Source organism: Perissodus microlepis, chromosome 18 (assembly GCF_051167445.1).
Source record: "Perissodus microlepis isolate ML-2025 ecotype Zambia chromosome 18, ASM5116744v1, whole genome shotgun sequence".
Taxonomy (NCBI): domain Eukaryota; kingdom Metazoa; phylum Chordata; class Actinopteri; order Cichliformes; family Cichlidae; genus Perissodus; species Perissodus microlepis.
The window spans coordinates 14,267,208-14,290,677 of NC_140478.1; the positions used below are offsets into that span (position 1 = coordinate 14,267,208).

The following is a 23,470-nucleotide window of genomic DNA, read 5'->3' on the forward strand; positions in this document are numbered from 1 at the left end:
AAGGTGTTTAGGAAGCTGTATGTGTCTTTATAATACAAACAGTATGCATCTTACAAGAGCAGCATACAGTTAAAGGACCTATGGCTGACCATCCAAAACAAACATTTTATTCATTTACTAAAGGACATCTCACTGTCCTTTATTAACTGTTTACTGTTAGACTTTCATGCATAAGAAGGCAAACCTTGGTCCTGTTTGTACCACACAGTTATCAATTACAGACACTTTACACCTCCACCCTCCGTTTTGCCGTAGGCTACTTGCGACAACTTTTCCTGCACCTTATCAAATATGGAGAACCTGAAAAGGTGTGGAAATTATTTGATAAATCATTTAATTACTTAATAATTAATTGTATACTGATGTCTGTGAAGGTTCTCAGTCATCCAGGTCATCAGACGCTTTTCTTTGCAAGCTCCTTTGAATTGTATACTGATATTAAGAATCTTTTTGAAAAACTATTAAAAATCAGTTTAGAAATATAAAAAGTGCAATTTTGTATGGTCCATACATCTGTGATCCAGAGAGAAATATATTTGTTACTTGTAAGAATTACAATAGCTTAGAAAAGCTGGTGTGTGACTATATGTGCCTATTGCTATTTTTTGCATTATCAACTGTGTGTTTGAGTGAGCTTTTAACGTCTGTTATCCATTAGCGTTTCTCATTCACTGTAAATTTTCCAACAGCTTTGTCATACATGCTGCTGTGGTACAAAGTGTGCCATGTCCACTTTGGTTTCCACTGGATTTAAGTTACTTCTCTTATTTTCTGCCTTCTGTGTTTCCCTTTGAGCTTTTAGCTCATTTAGCTTCTACTTTCTTTCCTTCAGTTGTCCTGTTTAATTATTATTGCTTACAATTAAGTGAACTTCAGGTGACTGAACCTTACACAGAAATGACTCTAACAAAGATGTTTGAAAAGCTGCTGTTCTAAATAAGCAATAACTATGAAAAAAAATATTGTATTTAAAATGCATGTACCCTGTGTTCAGGTACACACATCAGATTAGTTGGGTCCACTCAGTGCTCTGGAAGAGTTGAATACTACTATAGAAGACAATGGGTAACAGTCTGTGATGACGACTGGGACATAAAAGATGCTGAGGTGGTCTGCAGAGACTGTGGAACAGCCCTGAATGCCACTCAGTCACTTTGGTGAAGGAAGAGGCGAAATCTGGCTTGATGATGTGTCCTGTTCAGGAAATGAAAGTTCTCTATCTGAGTGTCAGCACAGATGATTTGGATCACACAACTGTACACACAATAAGGATGCTGGTGTCATCTGTTTAGGTGAGATTGTATGTTAAACCTGCAAATAGCTCTGTCTGAAAAACTATAGTGTGACTATGTTTTGGCGTTTCTCATTTGTGTGTTTGAATAAATTTTATGTTATTGAAACATCAACATGTTCAAGTAGTTGAAGTCATAAAGAAAGTTTTACAAACATGCTGTGTGGTCTGTTTAAAGTGGATGTTCCTTCTTTTGTGTGTTTAGGTCCACTCATCAAATTAGTTGGTTGTGGGTCCACTCGTTGCTCTGGAAGAGTTGAAATCTCCTACAAGAACAGCTGGAGAACAGTCTGTGATGATGGCTGGGACTTATATGATGGTCAGGAGGTCTGCAGACAGTTAGACTGTGGAACAGCCCTAAATGCCACTCAGTCTGCTCACTTTGGTGAAGGAACAGGACAAATCTGGCTTGATGATGTGTCCTGTTCAGGAAGTGAGAAATTTCTGACTGAGTGTCAGCACAGAGGATTAGGGACACATGACTGTACACACAGTAAGGATGCTGGTGTCATCTGTTCAGGTAAGGGGGGTATGTACGCTACCAGTCAAAAATTTTACAACACCCCAATTTTTATTGATTGCAATTCAAGTCGTTCAAGTCCAGTGAATAGCTTGAAATTGTACAAAGTTAGGTGGTGAACTGCCCAAAACTAAAAAATAATGTACATATCAGAATCATACAAAAAGGCCTTTTTCAGGGAAGACAAAATTCAAAGTTCACAATTTAACCTCCTAAGACCTGAACTCTTCCAGGGCATGCATTTTAAATTTCTCTTTGATATTTGGGCATATTGGGGCCCAACGAATGTAAAAACAGAATTACCAGATTTCTTTTACCTGATTTTTGTTTCTATGAAAAATGAGAGATACATATGAGAATGTTCGTGTAAAATTTTGATAGAACATGTTCTATCAAAATTACTGCAGTAGCAGTATAATGTCCTTTTAAGTGGATACCAGGCCCTTGTAGAGCAAAATTGAGTATTTTGGTCTAAATGACAGCCAGGTCCTAGGAGGCTAAAGCTGTTCTGCAGCTGATCAAGGACTGAAAGCTGGTGCTACTAATTCCAACAGGTGTTCCGACTTCTCTGGATTACTTACAACCCCCTCTGTCTGCATGAAAGCTGTGCTGGAACACAAGGTGGTTAGGTGCGGATTTACAGGGGTGGCATGTGCCATCCTAAATGAATCTCTTGCCACCTCTAGTCTTGTTCTTTATTAAAATAAGCCAGTATTTACAGCCTCTGTAAAACATGACTGATCTAAGATGCAATAGCAACGAGCTACAGCCACGCTGAATCTCCATTTCAACTTGTGTTAAAAGTTTGGACTTCAAACTTTACACAAGTTTTTACATTTTATTGATAGGCTGCTAAAACCAGAGTTATCATCATAAAAATATGCGCAATGTTTTTTTCAGAATATTATCGTCACGTTTAGTGAGGAACAAACGGTAAAAACTGTATTTTATAAGGACAGCGCAAGAAACAAAAGAAAAAGAAAAAAATGCCACCGCTTTCATATTAGTGTAAAAGTGCATCATGTCAACCAATAAAAAGTGATTTGGCAACAGGTGAAATTTGGTTATTTAGGAATTGGGGACAGTTTGGGTAGTGACAACTGCGGGAGAATCAAAATTCACATATTTTATATAACTGAAAAGTTTAATTATCTGGGCTAAAGAAATTAAAGTTATAGACTATATTTATATGAAATTCCACATGATTTGAAATGATACTTATTTTCTATATTTAAATAATTTTCTTGGTTAAACTTCCTTTACGAAAGCTAAAGTTTGTGTTTAATTTAAAATCCAGCTTTTGTAACACATTCATTTTGCTTCCATGCCCACAGTTCCAAATGTTCTTTTTTTTTTCTGTGTGTATATTTTTCTTGTTAATCATTTAACATTCCTCACAGCCTGGCAAACACACTGCTGGAGCATCAATAGTGTATATTTTACTGAAACATCTTATAGTAGCATTTAACAATGCAATGTGAGCTCAGCATAAAGCATAGAAATAAAACTGTTAATTTCAATTTCAATTTCAAAAACAGTTTCCTCAAGGCACTTCATACTGTAACGGAAAGACCCTACAATAATCCTTTAGTATGTTTTTTTGGACCGTACTTTTTTGGAGTATGTTTTTATTGAGCAAATTAATGAATGAGGTCATGAACTAATTACACACTGAATAACAGTCTATGAAAAATTTTATGTTCTTTTTTTAAATGTATTATTATACTCACTGTGCCTAGGTGTGCCAGTCAGATTATCTGGAAGCACTTTGTGCTCTGGAAGAGTTGAAATCTTTTACAACAACACTTGGGGAACAGTCTGTGATGATAACTGGGACATAAATGATGCTGAGGTGGTTTGCAGAGAGCTCGACTGTGGAACGGCACAGAGTGCTGCTGTATCAGCCGGCTTTGGTGAGGGACGTGGATCCATCTGGCTTGATGATGTGTCCTGTTCAGGAAGTGAGAGATCTCTGACTGAGTGCCAGCACAGAGAATTTGGGACACATGACTGTACACACAGTCAGGATGCTGGTGTTGTCTGCTCAGGTGAGAAATTATTTTATATAATCATAATTCTTTATAATAATAACAATAATAATCTTTATAATGTATCATTCTTAATATAATAAGGTAAATGTTTTGCCATTTTTAATTGAATCATCTCTCCATGACTGATGTTTTCTCAGTGATCCTCCCAAAGCCCAGAATCTTCATGATTCCTGCTGGTAAAGTTGAATGGAGAAGTGATGTCAGCATCACTTGTTCAATATCACCTCAAAGCCAACAGCTTCTACAAGGAGAATTTACTCTGAAGCAGATTTCAGGCTCATTCAGTCAGACAAAACTATCAACTACCAACTCTGCTACATTCAAGATCCTCCAAGTAGATTTTGACATGGATGGATTGTACCAGTGTGAATATTCACACGACTCCAGCATCTCCACAAGTGACTCTGTCAACATCTCTGTTACTGGTAATAAAATTCTTTATATTACAGTGATAAAGTGACAGGAAAAATACTGTTTACTTGTTATTCTATGACAGTGATTTCTATGACAGAACTGTGCCTAATGATTCTGTCATGATAATGCATGGGCTCAAAGATCGCGGGCATCCAGTTTGGATTTCCAGCCTTGTCCCTTGAGCACAGAGATTACTTCAGATTCTCTGAATCTTTTTCATGATATTACTGATGCTGTCATGGTCCGGGGTCTTTAGACCAAGTGTTTTGAGTTTTGCTGTGTTTCTTGCCGTTTTTGTATTATGTTTAAGTCCACTTGTTGTCCTAAAGGTTAATTCTATGGTTCCTAGGTTATTCTGTGTAGATGTTGCTTATAGATTCCCCCTTGTGTCTTTGCCTTCTGTCTCCCTCTGTGTGTCTGTGTTTATTTAATTGTGAGTTCTTGTGCCTTTTTTCCCCTCCTCGTGTTTTATTCCATCATGTTTCCCCAGCTCGTCATGTCTGTGCTCTCCCTCGTGCTCCTCTGTGTTCTCTCTCCCCCTCCAGTCTGCATCTCTGTGTACTTCCTGTTTTACTTTGACAGTCTCCTGTCAGTGTACATCATGTTGTGTTTGCTCCTGTCCTGCCTCGTGATGATTATTTGTGTCAGCTGTCTTCCCCGTGTGCTCCCACGTCCCTCGTTATCTTTCTGTGTATTTATGTCTGTGTCTCCCTCAGTTCCGTGTCGCGTCCTCTCTCATAGTTTTGTGCGTCTCCCTGTGTCTCCAAGTTTAGCCTTCTCAGTTTAGTTTTTGTATTGCGTTTTTGCCGTTCAGCAAATAAAGCTGCATTTTGAGTTTAAGTTTTGTTTCTGAGAGTTTGCGTTTGGGTCCTTCTGCTGCCTGCGCACAGCCAGTTTATGACAGATTATGTACTCTAGGTGATGAGATATTTAGTCTTAACAATTTTACGTTGACAAACTTTATTATGAAACAGATGCCTTTTTATTAGATGCTTTTTTTTTGCCAATGGACAGGTGAATCTCTGCATATCTTAACTTCTGAGAAATTCTGTCTCTAAGATGCTCTTTTCATACCAACTCATATTACTGACCTGTCAATCTGCTTGTCTCGTTGTCCACAAGCAGTTCATTTTCCAGGATAGACTGAAAAAATATATATCATCCAAAAGCAGGAGAGGCTAAAAGAAAACTGATGCTTGCATGAGAACAAATGCACATTGTTAGAAAAATTGCTATTTAAAATGCCTGAGATGTTTTGTTTGTTTTTTGGGTTTTTTTGCCTGTCCCGTTTGGTTCTTTTGCCATCAGAATTGTTGTCTAAAGGCAAGAGGGACGGTGATAAAGGGCAAAAACCAACAAAACAAACAGACAAAAAATACATATATCAATCACCTGGATCACCTGTTGAGAAAGAAAAAAGAGAAGACAAGCAAAGAAAAAGAGAGCAATATAATAAACAACATCATCGCGATGATCTATGTGAATATAACAAAATGCCTGAGGTGTTGATAGATATCAGTCTGAAAAAGAACTAAATCTGGCATATATGTAAAGAGTGAATGTCAGTGAATACAAATTCTTCATTAAACATGTGATGGTAAAAAAAATTTAACTATTCCAGTGTCCACGCACACATCTATCTGGCATAGATGTGTGCACCTGCTTCACTACACCAGGCTGAACCAACCTCACAAACATCTGTCCCCCCCTTGGTTGGATTTATATGTACAGGACTCCCTCTTTTTTCCTCCAGTGTCACCTGCACAGACTGAAAGTTTCTTTATTTGTTGTTTATTTTGTTCTCAGTGTCACTGATGCTGTGATGTCTCCAAATGGAGGACTGGTTGAGTTTCCTGAAGGTCAGGAGATCATCCAGGGTTACAGCTTCATCTTCACCTGCACAATTAATGACAACTATTCAGGAGGTGAGTCTCATCTTCTATAATACCAACATGAAAAACACCAAGCCAACTGTCAACAACTCAGCCTCCTTTAGTTTCCCTGTAGCTAACATCGGATATATCGGCTGCTACAGCTGTCTATATGAGATGACTCTTCCAGCAGGAACATTCACTTCTCCTGAGGCATCGTCAGTTCACATTATCATTATATGTAAGTAGACAGCACAACATTTCTAATTGCTGTGAGCAGTAACTGAATAACTAGTAGATTAACTGAAACATATTGAAATGGATGCTGTTAAACATCACTGTAGTAAAAGATAAAGAAAGAAAGAACATTGAATCAAAAATAAGAATTTGACTTTTTTGGTTTGTTTTTTAACTGTACAATCAATTTCACTAACTATGCTCTGTAGTATGAGCAATTGATGAGCAAAGAAACAAACCACACCTGCTGAAGACTGTGGCTATAAAATAGTATTTCCTTCACAGCACATTCAATATTTTTGTTGAATCTTTCAAAATCAACCTGAAACTCTCACTTTAAGATCATATAATTGTGATGCAGGTAAAATAACAAGAATTGTTTAACTAGCTAAAGACTACCAAACATATCCATGTTTCAATGACGCCACCATACTGGCCATCATTAGCCACGCCTCCTAAACCACGTGTGTCTAGGATGGCGAGCTATTGATGGTAAGGAGACTTTTGCGATCATTTCGCCTTAATGTTAACATAAATGATGTATGAGAAGTTTTCAAATATTTCATGTCAAAGCTTTTAAAACCAGTGATCTTTGTTTCATAATAACCGATCATACAAAACTCTTTCCACAGATCCAAAAATTCTAGTCCTGAGATATGTTTTCCTGCCACTGATTCTGCTTTTGGAGAACATTGCCCTTCATTTCTACTATAAGGTACCTCAGAGTAAAAAAATGCATGTATTAAACTGAGTAGTGGCTGAGAAGTGTAGGAACAGTAACATTGATTGTGTATCGTCTCTCCAGGTCAACAAAAAGGAGAAATCAGACAAAAAGGAGAACGCTGAGACGGATGTTTCCAGAGCTGAAGAAGTTCATGCTGAGGAGGAAGCAGCAGAAGAAATAAAATAGAATCTTACACACGACCACTGTTCCCTCTAAGCTGCATGCATGCACAATCTATTTTTCACATATTCACATTCTATATTATTCTTGCTATAGCCAAAATGCAAATTTATATAGCAAATTTGTAAATGTCTGTAACATTACAGGCTTGTATTTTTGTAGTTAATCTTTTGTAATCTTTTGTAGGCCATTATGGATTATGGGACATTTGCAAGGCCACAGTTTGGAATATTCAACCTTTTGAAATGAAGTTCAATACTTTTCTCAAATAGCCAGCAACAAGGAAAAATGTATCTCTTTTTAATCACAGGGTCATTAGAATTTCTGCTATTGTCTTTACGTATGGTCATCAAGTACCTCTTTCTGGCAATGACTATCCATTACATCATCAGAGTTTTTTTCACTTTTCACTCCCCTCTGCTGTCTGACCCTATCCACTCCTCTGTCTTGAAGTATATATCTATTTCTTCGTCCTCTGTTGCTTTCCCCATTTCAATTCCTTGCCCTGGCTCAGCTTTTTGCCCTAGCACAGCTTGTTCTGCTTCTCTTTTTGCATCGTCACTTTCTCCTGTTATGCTATCCGAAACTACATCTGCTTTGTCTTCCTGATCCTTCCTCTCTGTGGAACAAATTAGTGATACCTCCCTTTCTCTTCAGATGTCTCAGAAGTTTCTGAAATTATGTAAATGCAGATTTAACATTACTGTTACTACTAAAACTAAAATGCATTGGTTTACTCAAATTAAAGTTTGCCTTACCATTATCACATTTTTTATGATAACTGCAGCTTTCAACATTTTTTCCTCGTTTCCTCGTTTTTCAGGATTTATTGGACTAATAACACTTACCTTTATGCCTTTTTTATAGTGAACCAATTAACCGTCTGTGTTGAAATCTGAAATGCCCACAGTGCTGATTTAAAACGTCCTCTGGAGCCAATCAGACCAGTGCCTCGGTTGCCACTGACAACAAAGAAAAAAAAATGTTTGAAGGGGACGCTATGGGCTGAAACGTTTTTCAGGAGACAGGGGACATTATGCAGTGTATTCAGTTTTAAAATTTATATACAGTGTTAATTAAACCCAGAACTGCTCAATGCAGTAATGCTGACTTATAATAATAAACAACATTGTCGTTATGTAAAAAAAAGGGAGGCGCTAGGGGTGGTAAGAGATTAGTTTAGTGTGGCACATGCCACCCCATGTGACCACAGTTGATCCACCCCTGATCCCAACCTTGTATTAATTTGAGGACACCATTAGGCCAAACCTGTGTAGCTTTGAATTTACCCTAGGGATGAAATTCCCTTAGCTGGTGTTGCTAAAACACATTTAAATAATCTTTTAATAACTTCCTGACACACTTTGTGTGTATTTATTTATAGCCTATTACCTTTGTTCTTTTTCAGGTCACTTAAAGATTAGTTTTAATTTAACCTGCTGGCTTCTGAGTACTGGCATTACATTTGTGTTCATCTCATTACACATTTCATGAGGGATCACAATTGCATAATCATTCTGAATACAATAAACATTCAAATCATAATTTATGACTAATTAACTGTCTAACATTATAACCAGAAATACGAATGACTCTTCCTATATATGATCATCTTTGCGCATATGTTTCACACAATGATCAAAACCAAACAGTGCCTATTATTAATTGTAAATATAATAATGCTACATAACAGCACCAAAATCGTTTTAGCTTACCAGTGTGTAACACACCAGCTAGCCTTAGCTGCATGAACAAACCACATAGTGAACAGACTTATAAACATTGCACTTATGCATAAGCAGATTCAATAAATGACTTAAAAGGGTCAATACGTTCCTTAGACACCCGCACAACTGACACCATTCTGCAGCCGTTCTCTGGACCTTGTGCTCAATAGTGCAACTGCGCTCTCTGGCCACAAGGGAGCCACACGCACAGTCGAAAGCCTGTCTTATCCTGTTCAAACTCTCTCCCTTACTCTCGCTCTCTCATGTGATAGTCTGTCCCCTGGTGTCTCTACCACACTCTTGAGATAAACGGCAAACTAAACCAAAACTGCACCTATCGACGTGTGATCCTGGTTGAGTTACACTCACTGTGCAACCTGAATAGACTGATTATATCACTTATTCTACCAGTACTGACAACGATGCTACCAAGAAGAAAAACAAATTTATTAGGAGTGAGCCCTGGTCTTAACTTTTCTTTCCTTGAGGATGGGCAACAATGTCATTGTGTTCACAGAAAACTTGAACACCTGGATTGAAACATTACTGTTTACAAGTATCCAAACCTGTTATATTTAGCATGATTCTAAATTTAGTGTATCCTTGGCTTAATTGCTACATGGTTTGATTTTTTTGTTTCTAAGTAAAGCTCAGTAAAAGTCATTTGGAACAGAATTCTTTTATTTTTTTATAGTAAACTGTTAAAAGTTTTCTTTTGTGTTCTATTAACAGAAATTGATGTTAAATAACCATACCTGATCACTGAGTATGTACTTGATAAGAGTTGTAATTAAGAATATTTTGTTATTACAGTAAAATTTTCTGGATTTTTCCTAAAGAATAAACCCCTTTTACTTTGTCAGAATACATGTAAAAACCCATTTACACTTGATATAATCAAAAATGTAGAGTAGAGATCATTATAAATCCTGTTAATAGTGTAACAACAGTACTGTGACTTTTGATGGATTGTATATCATTTTATTACATTAATCATGGACTAAAGATTTGTCAACAGTGATTTTCTGCAACTCTAAGTCTGATTACTTGTAATATAACAGTGTTCAACCATATTTTCATTGTTTTTACAAATGTAAATTCTTGAATTTACAAACAAAATCTGCACGTATACATAAGCTGTTAATAACATTTCTTATTTTTCATAATGGTAAGTTTCTGTTAATTGACAGTATTTCACTGGTGTCCCAGTGAATATTATGTTCTCCTGATTATTTTTCTATTTTCTTAACAGTGCAGGTTTATATAAATTATCACTGAATGAGAGGTACTTCGACTGACAGCATCAGAAATAAACTGACGAGTTGATGAGTTTCAGTCTGTGATTTTCCTCACATGAAATAAAAAGCAGAAATATGCACAGCTTTCCTTCCTTACTAATAAGTTGCCAGATAAGTTAAAAAATAATAAATCTGAGCAAAATATAATTGCGCTGTAATTGGACATTTGGCTTTCTGGTGCAAGGTTTGATGCAATGCATCAGCAGTGTTGCAACATTTAGTGGTTTTAGACATCTACCACTTAAAAAAAACTGTCAGTGGTTAAAAACTTTGAGGTTGGCGTGTAAAGTGTTTCATTCCTTTTCATGTGCTTTACCCTCATAGTATATCTCTTTCTCTCTGTTGATGCAATTTCTGCTGTGAGCCTTTGGATTTCTTTGCACTAGTCTTGGCAGACAGAGACCTTGTGCTGCACTTTTAGATATGTTAAATGGTCGTGGTCATCATGTTTGTTGCTCGTGCTTTCCAATGATCCAAATGCCTTCTTTGTAGATTATATTCATAAGGCTTTTTTATGTGAAAATATTGTTGAGAAAAGTAGTTTCTTGCTTTATCTTCATCAGGAGAGGCAAAAACAAGAGGGGCTGAGTGGAGAAAGAAGCTTAGTTAGCAGTCATTAATTTTTTAACAGTGTAGCACAAATATCGATGTGTTAATCTGTGTAACTGTGGTTTAGCTTTTTGCACTATCGCAACTGTTTGAGTCTGTAGGCGGAACAAATTCCTGCAGCCTTCAGACAGCTGCAACAAACTACAACTATCAAGGAGTAACCTTCACTTCAGCTTTCTAACTCTTGTGAACGCAGAACTGGTAAGAATACCAATGCATTTTTATTCCATCTGGCTGAACACAACATTAAACTTTTATAATGAACTTTTTTTTTCTGTGTGATCACTTGAAGAATAAAACTGGAAGAAAAGAAGCACCAAAGATGGTAGCGCCTGTCAGTAACATTCAGAGATGAACATAGTTTGAGACGTAATCTTTAATTTCATTTAGATTCAGGTGTTCAACTCGAACTAGTGCCGCACATACGTATTTCTTTTATTTCATGCAGGTGCCAAACTGTATGAAATGAACAAAGTTTTTACTTTCTTCTCCTGCTTTGTTACATGTCTTCTCAGATTTTGTTTGTTGTACTTTGTAATTTTTAATTTAGACAAATAATGGAAATGAACAGATGTTTCAAAGGAAAACCAATACAGTCTGAAGCATTTGCATAGACCACAGATTTAACTTCAGTTTTCTGCCACGCATCATTTTACACAGAAAACATTTAGTTTCTCAGTCATGTGGACACAGAGCAGCGTCTTCTATTTGGCCATTGGTGAGATGCATTTTATATAATTTGGTATACTAACAGTCAGTTTAAGTTTATTAAAGTTTTCTGTTATTTATCGTATCCAAAGAAGAAAAACAAATTATTTTTGTCTTTTTACAGTTGCTACAGTCTCTTATCTGTCTGCATCTTCAGCTGCTACAGGTCAGTCTCTTTTACCATTAGAAGTTTTCTGTTGTTTCTGTTGTTTCACATGCAAACATTTTCTGTAAGTAGTATACACATAATGTGAATTGTATAAAATGAATGAATACAACATGATCATTTAAGAAGAAAACTGTACCTACTATTTGTTAATTTAACAGAGAATAAGAGAATGGTAGCAAGGTCTACTTGTTAAGAAAAAAACTGTACTTGGATGTGGACATAGCTTAAAGCACCACACTGAGCTTTATTGCTGGGTAATTAGTAAAAGGGTCCACCTTCTTTTCTAAAAATTTCCCTAAAATTTTGAAAATTCCACACAGTCCCATTGCAGGTGTTTTTTCTCCGCAATGTCCTCTCTGCATGAAGTCAGTTTCCGTACTACATCTTTTCTTATGTTAAAGTTAATTGCTATAGATGTTGCACCACAGAGTGTCTGCACTAAACCCACTCGTTTCTGTTCAAAATCAAGATATGAAATATGAGTGGTTGCAAAATTGTTCCTGACTAAACCCTTACACTTCTTACTATTTTAAATTAATTTTAATTTAATTTAATTTAAAAATTAAATTGAGAATGGCTTGTATGGCAAACGGGCCAATGAAATGGAGAGCTATTTTCTTAGATAAAGTTCTCAGGGGAATGTACCTGGAGGAGAGCCACACCTTTCTGGCCAACTCGATAGACCGGAGCAGGAGTGTGATCAGTAGACCGCCATGCTCGCCTGCAATGACTTATGTGTTGTTGAATGGAGGGTCAGCCAACTCACCCTCCGTGATAAAAAGTAGCTGGGGTTCGTACCCCAGCGACGCGTCAAAAGGGGACATCCCAGTGGCAGCTGACATGCTTGAGTTTTGGGTGTACTCCTTCCATGCCAACTGCTCGCTCCAGGTGGACCAACAATGTCACTGAACGAACTGGGGTTTGGTGGACTCAGGTCTGGTTGCAGCCTGGGTCCACCATAGCCTGGCAAGTACCTCTTTGGCACCTTACCCGGAACCCAGTACGTCTCTCCTGGACCAGGGGATGGTGTCCAGCAACATGGAACACCTGTACCTCCTCCATCACTGGACACTCCTGCCAGAGTGGCAGGGGTGGCACACCTTCAGCACTCCTGTCCTAATGCTCGTGGTCCCCCCAATGAGCTGAGCACGGTTCTATAGCACCCTGGACCTGCAGAGACACAGAAGAAGGTGGAAAAAAATGGCCACTGCTCTGTGACAGCCAACCTCTGCTGTGAAAAGCCCCAGCTTGGGAGTCAGGAAGCATCACCAGGGGGAGTAGCAGCAGTGCCAGTGAGGAACCAGACCGATCAACAAGGTTTTTCTTTTCTTTTTTGGCCTTTTTCAGCTTTATTTAATAGATACAGTGAAGAAAGCACAGGAAAGCAGGATCAGAGAGAGAAGGGGGACGACATGCGACAAAGGACCGCGGGTCAGATTTTAACCCAGGGCGGCCACTCTCAGCCGTATAGCATATCAAATTCTTGTGCTTTTGTGCTGAGGAGTTTTTGTTTTCTGTTCTCATACTGATCCCCTATCAGGAGCTAAGTCTGAGTAGAGTTCTCTTTTTCCTCCGCCACTGCCCTATTGTGTTGTACATTTCATTGTTTTTCTTTACGCTACCTATTCTGACCTGTCTCCCCAATGTGTTGTTTGTATATTGTATGTATGGTTGGAAGAGGTCCAGTTTCACTGCAGTCAACTGCACGTGACAAATAAAGGCTTCATCATCATCATCATCATCATCATCATCATCATCGCTTTAATAATGTCTAACAAAGCAGAATAAATTGTAAACCAATTTTTATTGAAAATTCTAATGGTGAAAAAACAAATATAATGTTTAAAAAGTGTTTCTACATTATTATTTCATATTTTGATAGTTAAAGTAAATAGAAAAAGAGATTTACACAAAAAAGAAAACACACAAAAACAACTTCTTTAAAAACATCTGAATTCAAGAATTTTAAAAGAAAAAATGTTGTCATATTTTCAAAGAAATTTAAGAAGACACAGGAAGCTTTAAAAAAACAACAACGGGGAATACAATTTTCCATTTCCTCACTGCATTTCCTTATTTAATTTGGGTTTGTTTGTTTTTTTACTGTTTTTGCTTTCAGCAACATTATTACTTCTTTGATTTTAAGTAATCAAAAACTAATAAATATATTATATAATTATCTCTTTCTCTTGTTAGATGTTCAAATAAGATTAGTCAACCCACATGAGTCTGAGTCAACTCGTTGCTCTGGAAGAGTTGAAATCTATCACAACAACAGCTGGGGAACAGTCTGTGAAGATGGCTGGGACATAAATGATGCTGAGGTGGTCTGCAGTCAGTTAGATTGTGGACCGGCACTGAAAGCCACTCGGCAGGCCTTTTTTGGAGAAGGAACAGGACAAATCTGGTTAACTGATGTGTCCTGTTCAGGAACGGAAAGTTCTCTAACTGAGTGTAAGCACATAGGATTTGGGGAACACTACTGTGGACATTATTGGGATGCTGGTGTCATCTGTTCAGGTGAGATAAATTCAGGATTATTCATCAGCATCTTATTATTTTTATCATCTAGAAGTGTTGTTTGTTGTTGGTGTAAATTTTGTGTTAAAATTCAGGGTGACTGATTAACCTGAGCTCATACGTTAGATTTTTTTCATTTGTGTCAATAACTGTTTGTTTGTAAAGGTTATGTAATTGAAACACAAATGAGTCTAATGAAACTACCATCATTATTACCATCATTAACAAGTAATCAAAACTCAAAATATACTATATGCTCTATTTAAAATTAAATAGGTTATTTGTTTTCTGCATTTAGGTGTGCCCATCAGATTAGCTGGTTCTGGGTCCACTCCGTGCGCTGGAAGAGTTGAATACTACTATAAAAAACGTTGGGGAACAGTCTGTGATAATGACTGGGATTTAAATGATGCTGAGGTGGTCTGCAGACAGATAGACTGTGGACCAGCACTGAAAGCCACTCGATCAGCTCAATTTGGTGAAGGAACAGGAGACATCCTGCTTGATAATGTGGCTTGTTCAGGAAATGAAAGTTCTCTAACTGAATGTCAGCACAGAGGATTTGGGACGCACAACTGTGGACATTATCGGGATGCTGGTGTCATCTGTTCAGGTGAGATGTTCTTTGGATCATGTAAAATATGACTTAAAGGCCGCTGTGCACCTTACAACCACTAACAGTAGCCCATTATTTAATTTTCATTAACCAACCAGCAACCAGCCCCTCCCCTGTGTTGTCATGCACTTTGTAGAACAGAGTTTAGTGTGGCAGATGTAGCTGATGATGGACAAAGAAGGTGAAACGGTGGATCTGAAAAGTTACGTGAGAAATAGAAAAAAGAAATAAATGCAGTAAAATGTGTCAAATTGATGGACATGTTAACTGTCAGGGCTGCTGCTGCAACGTCAACAGTAGTACCAGCAACAACTAGTAACAAGCAGCCGTCCCAACAACAGAGTGAGGACGTGACAGAGAGGAAGGTCTGATTAACAAGCACAAAAAATCCCAATAATATAAAAATAAAAAGTAGATGGAAGTATATAATTAGGAAGGGAGAGATTCAAGTAAAATGAAAAACTTCGACCATGAGCCACTGCTAACAGCCAAAGTGAAGCTTTGAATTGTCACTTGCCACCTGCAACATGACATATCATTAGGTGTAGTGCTAATTCCTTCTTCTTTTTTTACTTGCTGTTTCCTGTTTTACTTTGAAGGTTACTTTAACCTTGGGATGTGCTTTGGAATTGTTAGCCTGTGTCCATCTGTCTTTGAAGACTGCATTTTGTCCTCAATAACATGTTTGTGTGTTTATATATAGTGCTGTCTTCTCCTTGGTTTGACTGTGTTCTCCCAGTGTAATTTGTTTTTATTGTTGTTTTGGTTTTGTTTGTTTGTTTTTGTATTCTCTTTTGGATTTTTGCAACAGCCAAAAACGTCTCACTTTTTGGTATTTCACCTGTCTTGTATTTAGATACTCTCTTGAGCTTGTGTAGCTATTGTGCTACTATTGCCATTTTCTTTCCTGTTGAACTTCATATTACTGTATTTTCTTTGATAAATGTATCTGACAGATGTTAAAATTGTTGCCTTCATTAAATAACACTAAACTTTACAATCATAATCAAGTATATTTTTTTTGTTTAGGAATCAGATTAGCTGGGTCTCAGTCCCCATCCTCTGGAAGAGTTGAAATCTATCACAAGAACAGCTGGGGAACAGTCTGTGATGATGGCTGGGACTTAAATGATGCTGAGGTGGTCTGCAGACAGTTAGTCTATGGGACGGCACTGGCAGCTCCTAAAGAGGCTCATTTTGGTGAAGGAAGTGGACCAGTCTGGTTTGATGATGTGGCCTGTTTTGGAAATGAAAGATCTATAACCCAGTGTCAGCTTGGAGACTTGAGGAGCAGCTGTAGACACCATAAAGATGCTGGAGTCATATGCTCAGGTACAGCTCTCATTGGTCCTTCACACGTTGTTTTATCAGCCACTCAGTTTAGATGTGTCAATGTGTGTTTTGTGCCAAAATTATAGGTAAGCTGTTGAAATGAGTTCTTATACTAAGTATATTGTGTCATATTCAGCAATGAAATGCTCTGCAGCTGTAATCCACAGATAAATGTTTTTCATCATCCTGCTGAAACAAAAATGTGGGTCTGGTCAGTTGTATCTCCAACTTTGAACTTCAGATGATTAAATCTTGTACAGAAATGACTAACAAAGATTGGCAAATAGCTGCTGCCGTAAACCCACAATAAACATGACAGTTTTTATTTAAAAGGCGTATTCTATGTGTTCAGGTGTAGCCATCAGATTAGCTGGTTCTCTGTCGACTCGTTGCTCTGGAAGAGTCGAAATCACCTACAAGAAAAGATGGGGAACAGTCTGTGATGATAACTGGGACATAAATGATGCTGAGGTGGTCTGCAGAGAGTTAAACTGTGGAACAGCCCTGAATGCCACTCAGTCTGCTCACTTTGGTGAAGGAACAGGACAAATCTGGCTGGATGATGTGTCCTGTTCAGGAAGTGAGAGATCTCTGACTGAGTGTAATCACGGAGGGTTTGGGATACACAGCTGTACACACAGTAAGGATGCTGGTGTCAGCTGTTCAGGTAAAAAGAAATAATCATTATAAAGACATAATCAACATATTAGAATATTTATACAGTATTGCAATCATTTCATCATCTTATGGTGTTTGTCTCATACTGCATTTGTGTGAAGAGGTATATTTCAGTGTTTCTGACATGTTTAGCAGAAAAGTAGCTTCATCACATCTTTCTTTGTCAAAATCTTGCGCAGGTTTCTCCCATTTTTTTGCTTCATGAAACTTAAAGCTTTTCCTGTGACACTTATGATGTAGCGGTCCAACTTTTGTACCAAGTTAATTTGCTTTGCTTCCAAGTTGCAATTCTGAATTTCTTTTTGTTTTTTCCTTTGTAAATAAAAACAAACCAAACAAGAATACAAAGTTAAGAATACGTGATCGCAACTCAAAACACTGGGACAAAGATCCAGGACCATGAAAAATATCTGGCAAACAAACTGCTGGAAAGCAGCAACATCATGAGTGTGAACTGTCAAAACAATAATATTTTATCTGATTGGAACATCTTATGATAACATTCAACACTGAAGCACATAAATAAAACTGTTCTTTAGTAGTTTTTTATGATCAGTGAGCAGCTCAGCATGCAGAGTGAGTAAATGAGTGCAGTCATGAACTAATTCCACACTGAATAACACTCATTCATTAAAAAAGTTTTTGTTTTATATTATGCTCACTGTGCCTAGGTGTGCCAGTCAGATTATCTGGAAGCACTTTGTGCTCTGGAAGAGTCGAAATCTTTTACAACAACACTTGGGGAACAGTCTGTGATGATAACTGGGACATAATTGCTGCTGAGGTGGTTTGTAGAGAGCTCGGCTGTGGAACGGCACAGAGTGCTGCTGTATCAGCCCGCTTTGGTGAGGGAAGTGGATCCATCTGGCTTGATGATGTGGGCTGTTCAGGAAGTGAGAGATCTCTGACTCAGTGTCAGCACAGAGGATTTGGGACAAATGACTGTACACACAGTGAGGATGCTGGTATTGTCTGCTCAGGTGAGAAATTAAATTATTTCTTATTATATTATTAATATAATAAGGTAAATGTTTTAGCATTTTTAATTGAATCCTCTCTCTGTGACTGCTATTTCCTCAGTGATCCTCCCAAAGCCCAGAATCTCCATGAATCCTGCTAATAAAGTTAAGTGGAGAAGTGATCTCAGCATCACTTGTTCAATATCACCTCAAAGCCAACAGCTTCTACAAGGAGGATTTACTTTGAGGCAGATTTCAGGCTCATTCAATCAGACAAAACCATCAACCACCAACTCTGCTACATTCAAGATCCTCCAAGTAGATTTTGACAAGGATGGAGTGTACCAGTGTGAATATTCATACAGCTCCAGCTTCTCCACAAGTGACTCTGCTAATATCTCTGTTATTGGTAATAAAATGTACCATTGTTTATATTACAGTGATTTCTTTGACAGGACCAATACTGTGTACTTGTTACACCCACTACAGGTTATTAGTATGACATCACATCCATTAAGATAAGAAATACCAGCAACACTCACTCCCCAATCATCTCTTTGAGGGCATGAACTACATTTCATTTCATGCCAATATATACTGCGACCAATAAATAAAAATTGACATGATCTTAATCATATTCATGTGACTATATTATCTGCAAACCATGAAAATATTCATCTATGCAGGAGTTTTTCCCGAGTGAGCTGTAATAGACAATAGCTATGGAGAAACAAGTACAACGCATTTCCAAAAATGTTGGGCTGCTGTGTAAAATCAAAGTAAAAACAGGAAGCAATGATTCGCAAATTTCATAAACCAATATTATATTTACAATTGAACACTGAAAGAGTGTTTAACCTGAGAAAATATACGATTGTAAGAAAAATACGAAAATAAGAAAAATAGTTTTCATTTTTACTTCCTAAAATCTGGGTCATGTTTACCACTGTGTAGCATCCCCTCACCTTTTAACAGTGTTACGTCCCCAAGATGGAAGTCTGGGGGAGTGTATGGGGAGCAACAATGAATAAAGCCTGGACAGAAAGAAAGAAATGAAAAAATGCAGAAATGGTAAAATCATAGACTTTATTCTTAACACAAAGAGACCCCAATGCCGTTATATCAATATCAAAACAAGAAAGGAAAACCACAACACAAATTTGTCTATCCAAAGGGAGGGAAAAGACAACGAGCAGCACCTGGGTCCTGGAGAGAGCAAAGGTCACAGAACACAGGTGTGTTAGAGCTGTAATAGACAGCCTATAAATATCTGTGAACTGAGGAGATCAACTGCTTGACTTTTGGAAAAGGACTGTACTGCAGGGAGTCAGCTCCCGGACTCCTCTAACATGAATAGTATTGTCTTGCTGAAAAATGCAAGTCCTTCCCCAACCTCACTCCCTCTTTTTCCTTCAGTGCCACCCTCACAGGCTGAAAGCTATGACATTAAATCAGTGGTATAGAAATTTTCTGCCATCAGTTGGTACCTCTTTTTCACTAAAGCTTCTTTATTTGTTGTTTCTTTTGTTCTCAGTGTCACTGGAGCGGCCCAGTATCTCTGTGACATCTCCAAATGGAGGACTGGTCAAGGTTGCTGAAGGTGCAGAAATCATCAAGGGTTACAGCTTCATCTTCACCTGCACAACTAATGTACACTATACTGGAGCTGTTTTCTTTCTCATCTTCTCTCGCTCTAATATGAAATACAACATGACATCTGTCAACAACTCAGCCTACTTGAGTTTTCCTGTAGCTGACCTTGAACATGATGCCGACTACAGCTGTGTGTATGAGATAACGCTGTCATCAAGGAAAATCACTGCTCGAGAGTCTCAGTGGATTCATGCCTTTGTGATATGTAAGTAGACAGATGAACTCAACATTTCTATTTGCTGTTGAATGGCAGTAAATGAATGACATAGATCACTAGATTCACTGCAACATATTTACATGGTTTTCTTTAAACATCACTCCAATAATTCAGTAAAGAATTACGAAAGTATCTGGAATACAAATAAGATTTATTCCTTTTCTATTTTTTAATTGTATTTTTTGTGAGTACATGATTGAACTCAAACATAACCATGCCAATTGTTATGAGCGGCTGATGAACAAAGAAATAACCCCTGCTGAGAACCTGAGAAATTGTGGATATACACTGGCAAATACATCTAATAAATGTTTTTTTTTCCAGTCCTTTAAAAGAGTCTCACTTTAAGACCCTCATATCATAAAACTGAAGCTAAACACCTAAAATAACTATCTAAAGGCTGTCTAAAGATTTCCAAGCCTATCTGTCGGTAGTTCATTAGTAGCTACTGTTCAGTCAGTGATGCAATGTGGCCACCACATTGTGTCTGGGACATTTAAGTGTGATGGGGGTATGGGTGGGTAGAATTTTATATGCCACTTACTGGTAGCCCATCATTTAATATTTCTTTTATGTTAAATAGCACGATTTACAGGGAGTGTGTTTAATATATATATATATATATATATATATATATATATATATATATATATATATATATACATATATAGTGGTTAGACTACACGCCTTTGGAGCAGAGGATCGCAAGTTCGATTCCTGCCTGGGGTGTCTGTATCCAGTAAGGGTCCTAAGGCTAGACCCCCTATGCTAAGCGAGCCTACCGCAGACATGAGCGAGACAGATAAATATGAAGGCATGCCAAGAAGGGACCGGTCCCATCCAACTACCGACCAATAACCTGCCTCAGTACTACATGGAAGCTCCTGTCAGGCATCATATCGGCTAAGATGAACAGGCACATGGGTCAATACATGAGTGGGGCACAGAAAGGGATTGGCAAGAATACCAGAGGTGCAAAACACCAGCTACTGGTAGACAGAACAGTCAGCCGAGACTGCAAGACCAGACTGACCAACCTGTGCACTGCCTGGATTGATTACAAGAAGGCCTATGACTCAATGCCCCACAGCTGGATCCTGGAATGCTTAGAATTGTACAAGATCAACAGGACCCTAAGAGCCTTCATCAGGAACTCAATGGGGATGTGGCGTACAACACTAGAGGCCAACTCCAAGCCCATAGCACAAGTCACCATCAAGTGCGGGATCTACCAAGGAGATGCTCTGTCCCCACTGCTGTTCTGCATAGGCCTGAACCCCCTCAGTGAGATCATTAACAAGACTGGCTACGGATACCGACTACGGAACGGAGCAGTTGTCAGCCACCTCCTGTACATGGATGACATCAAGCTGTATGCCAAGAGTGAACGAGACATCGATTCACTGATCCACACTACCAGGCTATACAGCAATGACATTGGAATGTCATTCGGACTGGAGAAGTGTAGTCGAATGGTAACGAAGAGAGGGAAGGTAGTCAGAACTGAGGGGATTGAACTACCAGAAGGCAACATTGCAGACATAGAGGACAGTTACAAGTACCTGGGGATCCCGCAGGCGAATGGGAACCATGAAGAGGCCGCTAGAAAGGCTGCAACCACCAAGTACCTGCAGAGGGTCAGGCAAGTCCTGAGGAGTCAGCTGAACGGTAAGAACAAGATCCGGGCCATCAACACCTACGCCCTGCCCGTGATCAGGTACCCTGCTGGGGTAATAGGCTGGCCAAAGGAGGAGATAGAAGCCACTGACATAAAGACAAGAAAGCTCCTTACCATGCATGGAGGGTTTCACCCCAAGTCCAGCACCCTGAGGCTGTACGCTAAGCGGAAGGAAGGGGGCCGGGGACTGGTGAGTGTCAGCACCACAGTCCAGGATGAGACAACGAACATCCAAGAATACATTGGGAAGATGGCCCCAACTGACCGAGTGCTCAGTGAATACCTCAGGCAGCAGAAACCCAAGAAAGAGGAGGGAGACGAGGAACCATCATGGAAGGACAGGGCCCTGCACGGTATGTACCACCGGCAGATAGAGGAGGTGGCTGACATCCAGAAATCCTACCAGTGGCTGGACAAAGCTGGACTGAAAGACAGCACAGAGGCACTAATCATGGCAGCACAAGAACAAGCTCTGAGTACAAGATCCATAGAGGCTGGGGTCTATCACACCAGGCAAGACCCCAGGTGCGGGCTGTGTAAAGATGCTCCAGAGACAATCCAGCACATAACAGCAGGGTGCAAGATGCTAGCAGGCAAGGCATACATGGAACGCCATAACCAAGTGGCCGGCATAGTGTACAGGAACATCTGTGCCGAGTATAACCTGGAAGTCCCGAGGTCAAAATGGGAGATGCCCCCAAGGGTGGTGGAGAATGACCGAGCTAAGATCCTGTGGGACTTCCAGATACAGACGGACAAAATGGTGGTGGCTAACCAACCGGACATAGTGGTGGTAGACAAACAGAAGAAGACGGCCGTAGTGATCGATGTAGCGGTTCCGAATGACAGCAATATCAGGAAGAAGGAACACGAGAAGCTGGAGAAATACCAAGGGCTCAGAGAAGAGCTCGAGAGGATGTGGAGGGTGAAGGTGACGGTGGTCCCCGTGGTAATCGGAGCACTAGGTGCGGTGACTCCCAAGCTAGGCGAGTGGCTCCAGCAGATCCCGGGAACAACATCGGAGATCTCTGTCCAGAAGAGCGCAGTCCTAGGAACAGCTAAGATACTGCGCAGGACCCTCAAGCTCCCAGGCCTCTGGTAGAGGACCCGAGCTTGAAGGATAAACCGCCCGCAGGGGCGAGATGGGTGTTTTTTTTATATATATATATATATATATATATATATAATTTGTTTTCTAAGGCTTTTAAAACCTCACTCTCACTGATGATATACTGATGATACAGATCTCTGTCTACAGATTCAAGAACTCCAGTCCTGAGATATGTTTTCCTACCACTGATTCTGCTTTTGGAGAACATTGCCCTTCATTTCTACTATAAGGTACATCAGAGAAAATAAAAGCATGTATTAAACCAAGTAGCAGCTGTGTAGGAACAATAACATGGATTGTGTCCCGTCTCTCCAGGTCTCCAAAAAGCAGAAACCGGCCAAAAAAGAGAACGCTGAGACGGATGTTTCCAGAGCTGAAGAAGAAGCTCACGCTGAGGAGGAAACAGCAGAAGAGATAGAATAGAGTCTTACGCGCACGCGCGCACATACACACACACACGCACACACACACACAGACACACACAGACACACACACACACACACACAGGTGGAGAGGCTTTCACCCAAATATTATTTCTCACAGGTTGATAAATAAATACAATAAGAAAAGAATTTGCTCTTTAGTGACAAGGTTCAACTATAGAGCACACAACAAGGTGAAGAATAGAGTGAAAACAATGTAAAAAACATGATGCAAATGTGTGTTTCTTATATAAATTTGTGGAATCTTGAGGCATGTTAAGATTTGTGTATATACTGTATGATTTCCTTTTACATATATACCCTAAAAAACCCTAAAACTAGAAGACAGAACTTGCTCTGTAAGCACTGATGTTACTATGTGTCAAATCTCTATTTTGAGAACTGCTTAAGGTAAAATGGAAGCAGAGACATATATTTTTTATGTTCTTTGAAGTTAGATTGCAAAATTGACATTATTGACAAAG

The 23,470-nt window shown here is 38.9% G+C and overlaps 2 protein-coding genes across 2 annotated transcripts in view; both read left to right on the plus strand.

Moving 5' to 3' along the window:
- Positions 1–7,294, plus strand: part of LOC146367523 (scavenger receptor cysteine-rich domain-containing protein DMBT1-like) — a 23,303-nt gene extending 16,009 nt beyond the window's left edge. The window contains exons 2-7 of the mRNA XM_084912659.1: positions 1,497–1,811; positions 3,551–3,859; positions 4,000–4,287; positions 6,115–6,201; positions 7,017–7,099; positions 7,190–7,294. Of these exons, the coding sequence (XP_084768785.1) occupies positions 1,497–1,811; positions 3,551–3,859; positions 4,000–4,287; positions 6,115–6,201; positions 7,017–7,099; positions 7,190–7,294 (1,187 nt within the window). The remainder of the gene's footprint in view (positions 1–1,496; positions 1,812–3,550; positions 3,860–3,999; positions 4,288–6,114; positions 6,202–7,016; positions 7,100–7,189) is intronic.
- Positions 7,295–12,438: 5,144 nt separating this feature from the next.
- LOC146367524 (scavenger receptor cysteine-rich domain-containing group B protein-like) lies at positions 12,439–23,057 on the plus strand. Its single transcript, XM_084912660.1, has 10 exons — positions 12,439–12,700; positions 13,996–14,319; positions 14,618–14,932; positions 15,283–15,285; positions 16,626–16,934; positions 17,617–17,925; positions 18,026–18,313; positions 19,439–19,762; positions 22,711–22,793; positions 22,879–23,057. Exons 1-10 carry the CDS (start codon positions 12,439–12,441, stop codon positions 22,984–22,986), a joined length of 2,325 nt encoding a protein of 774 aa, XP_084768786.1. The 3' UTR covers positions 22,987–23,057.
- Positions 23,058–23,470: the final 413 nt, after the last annotated feature.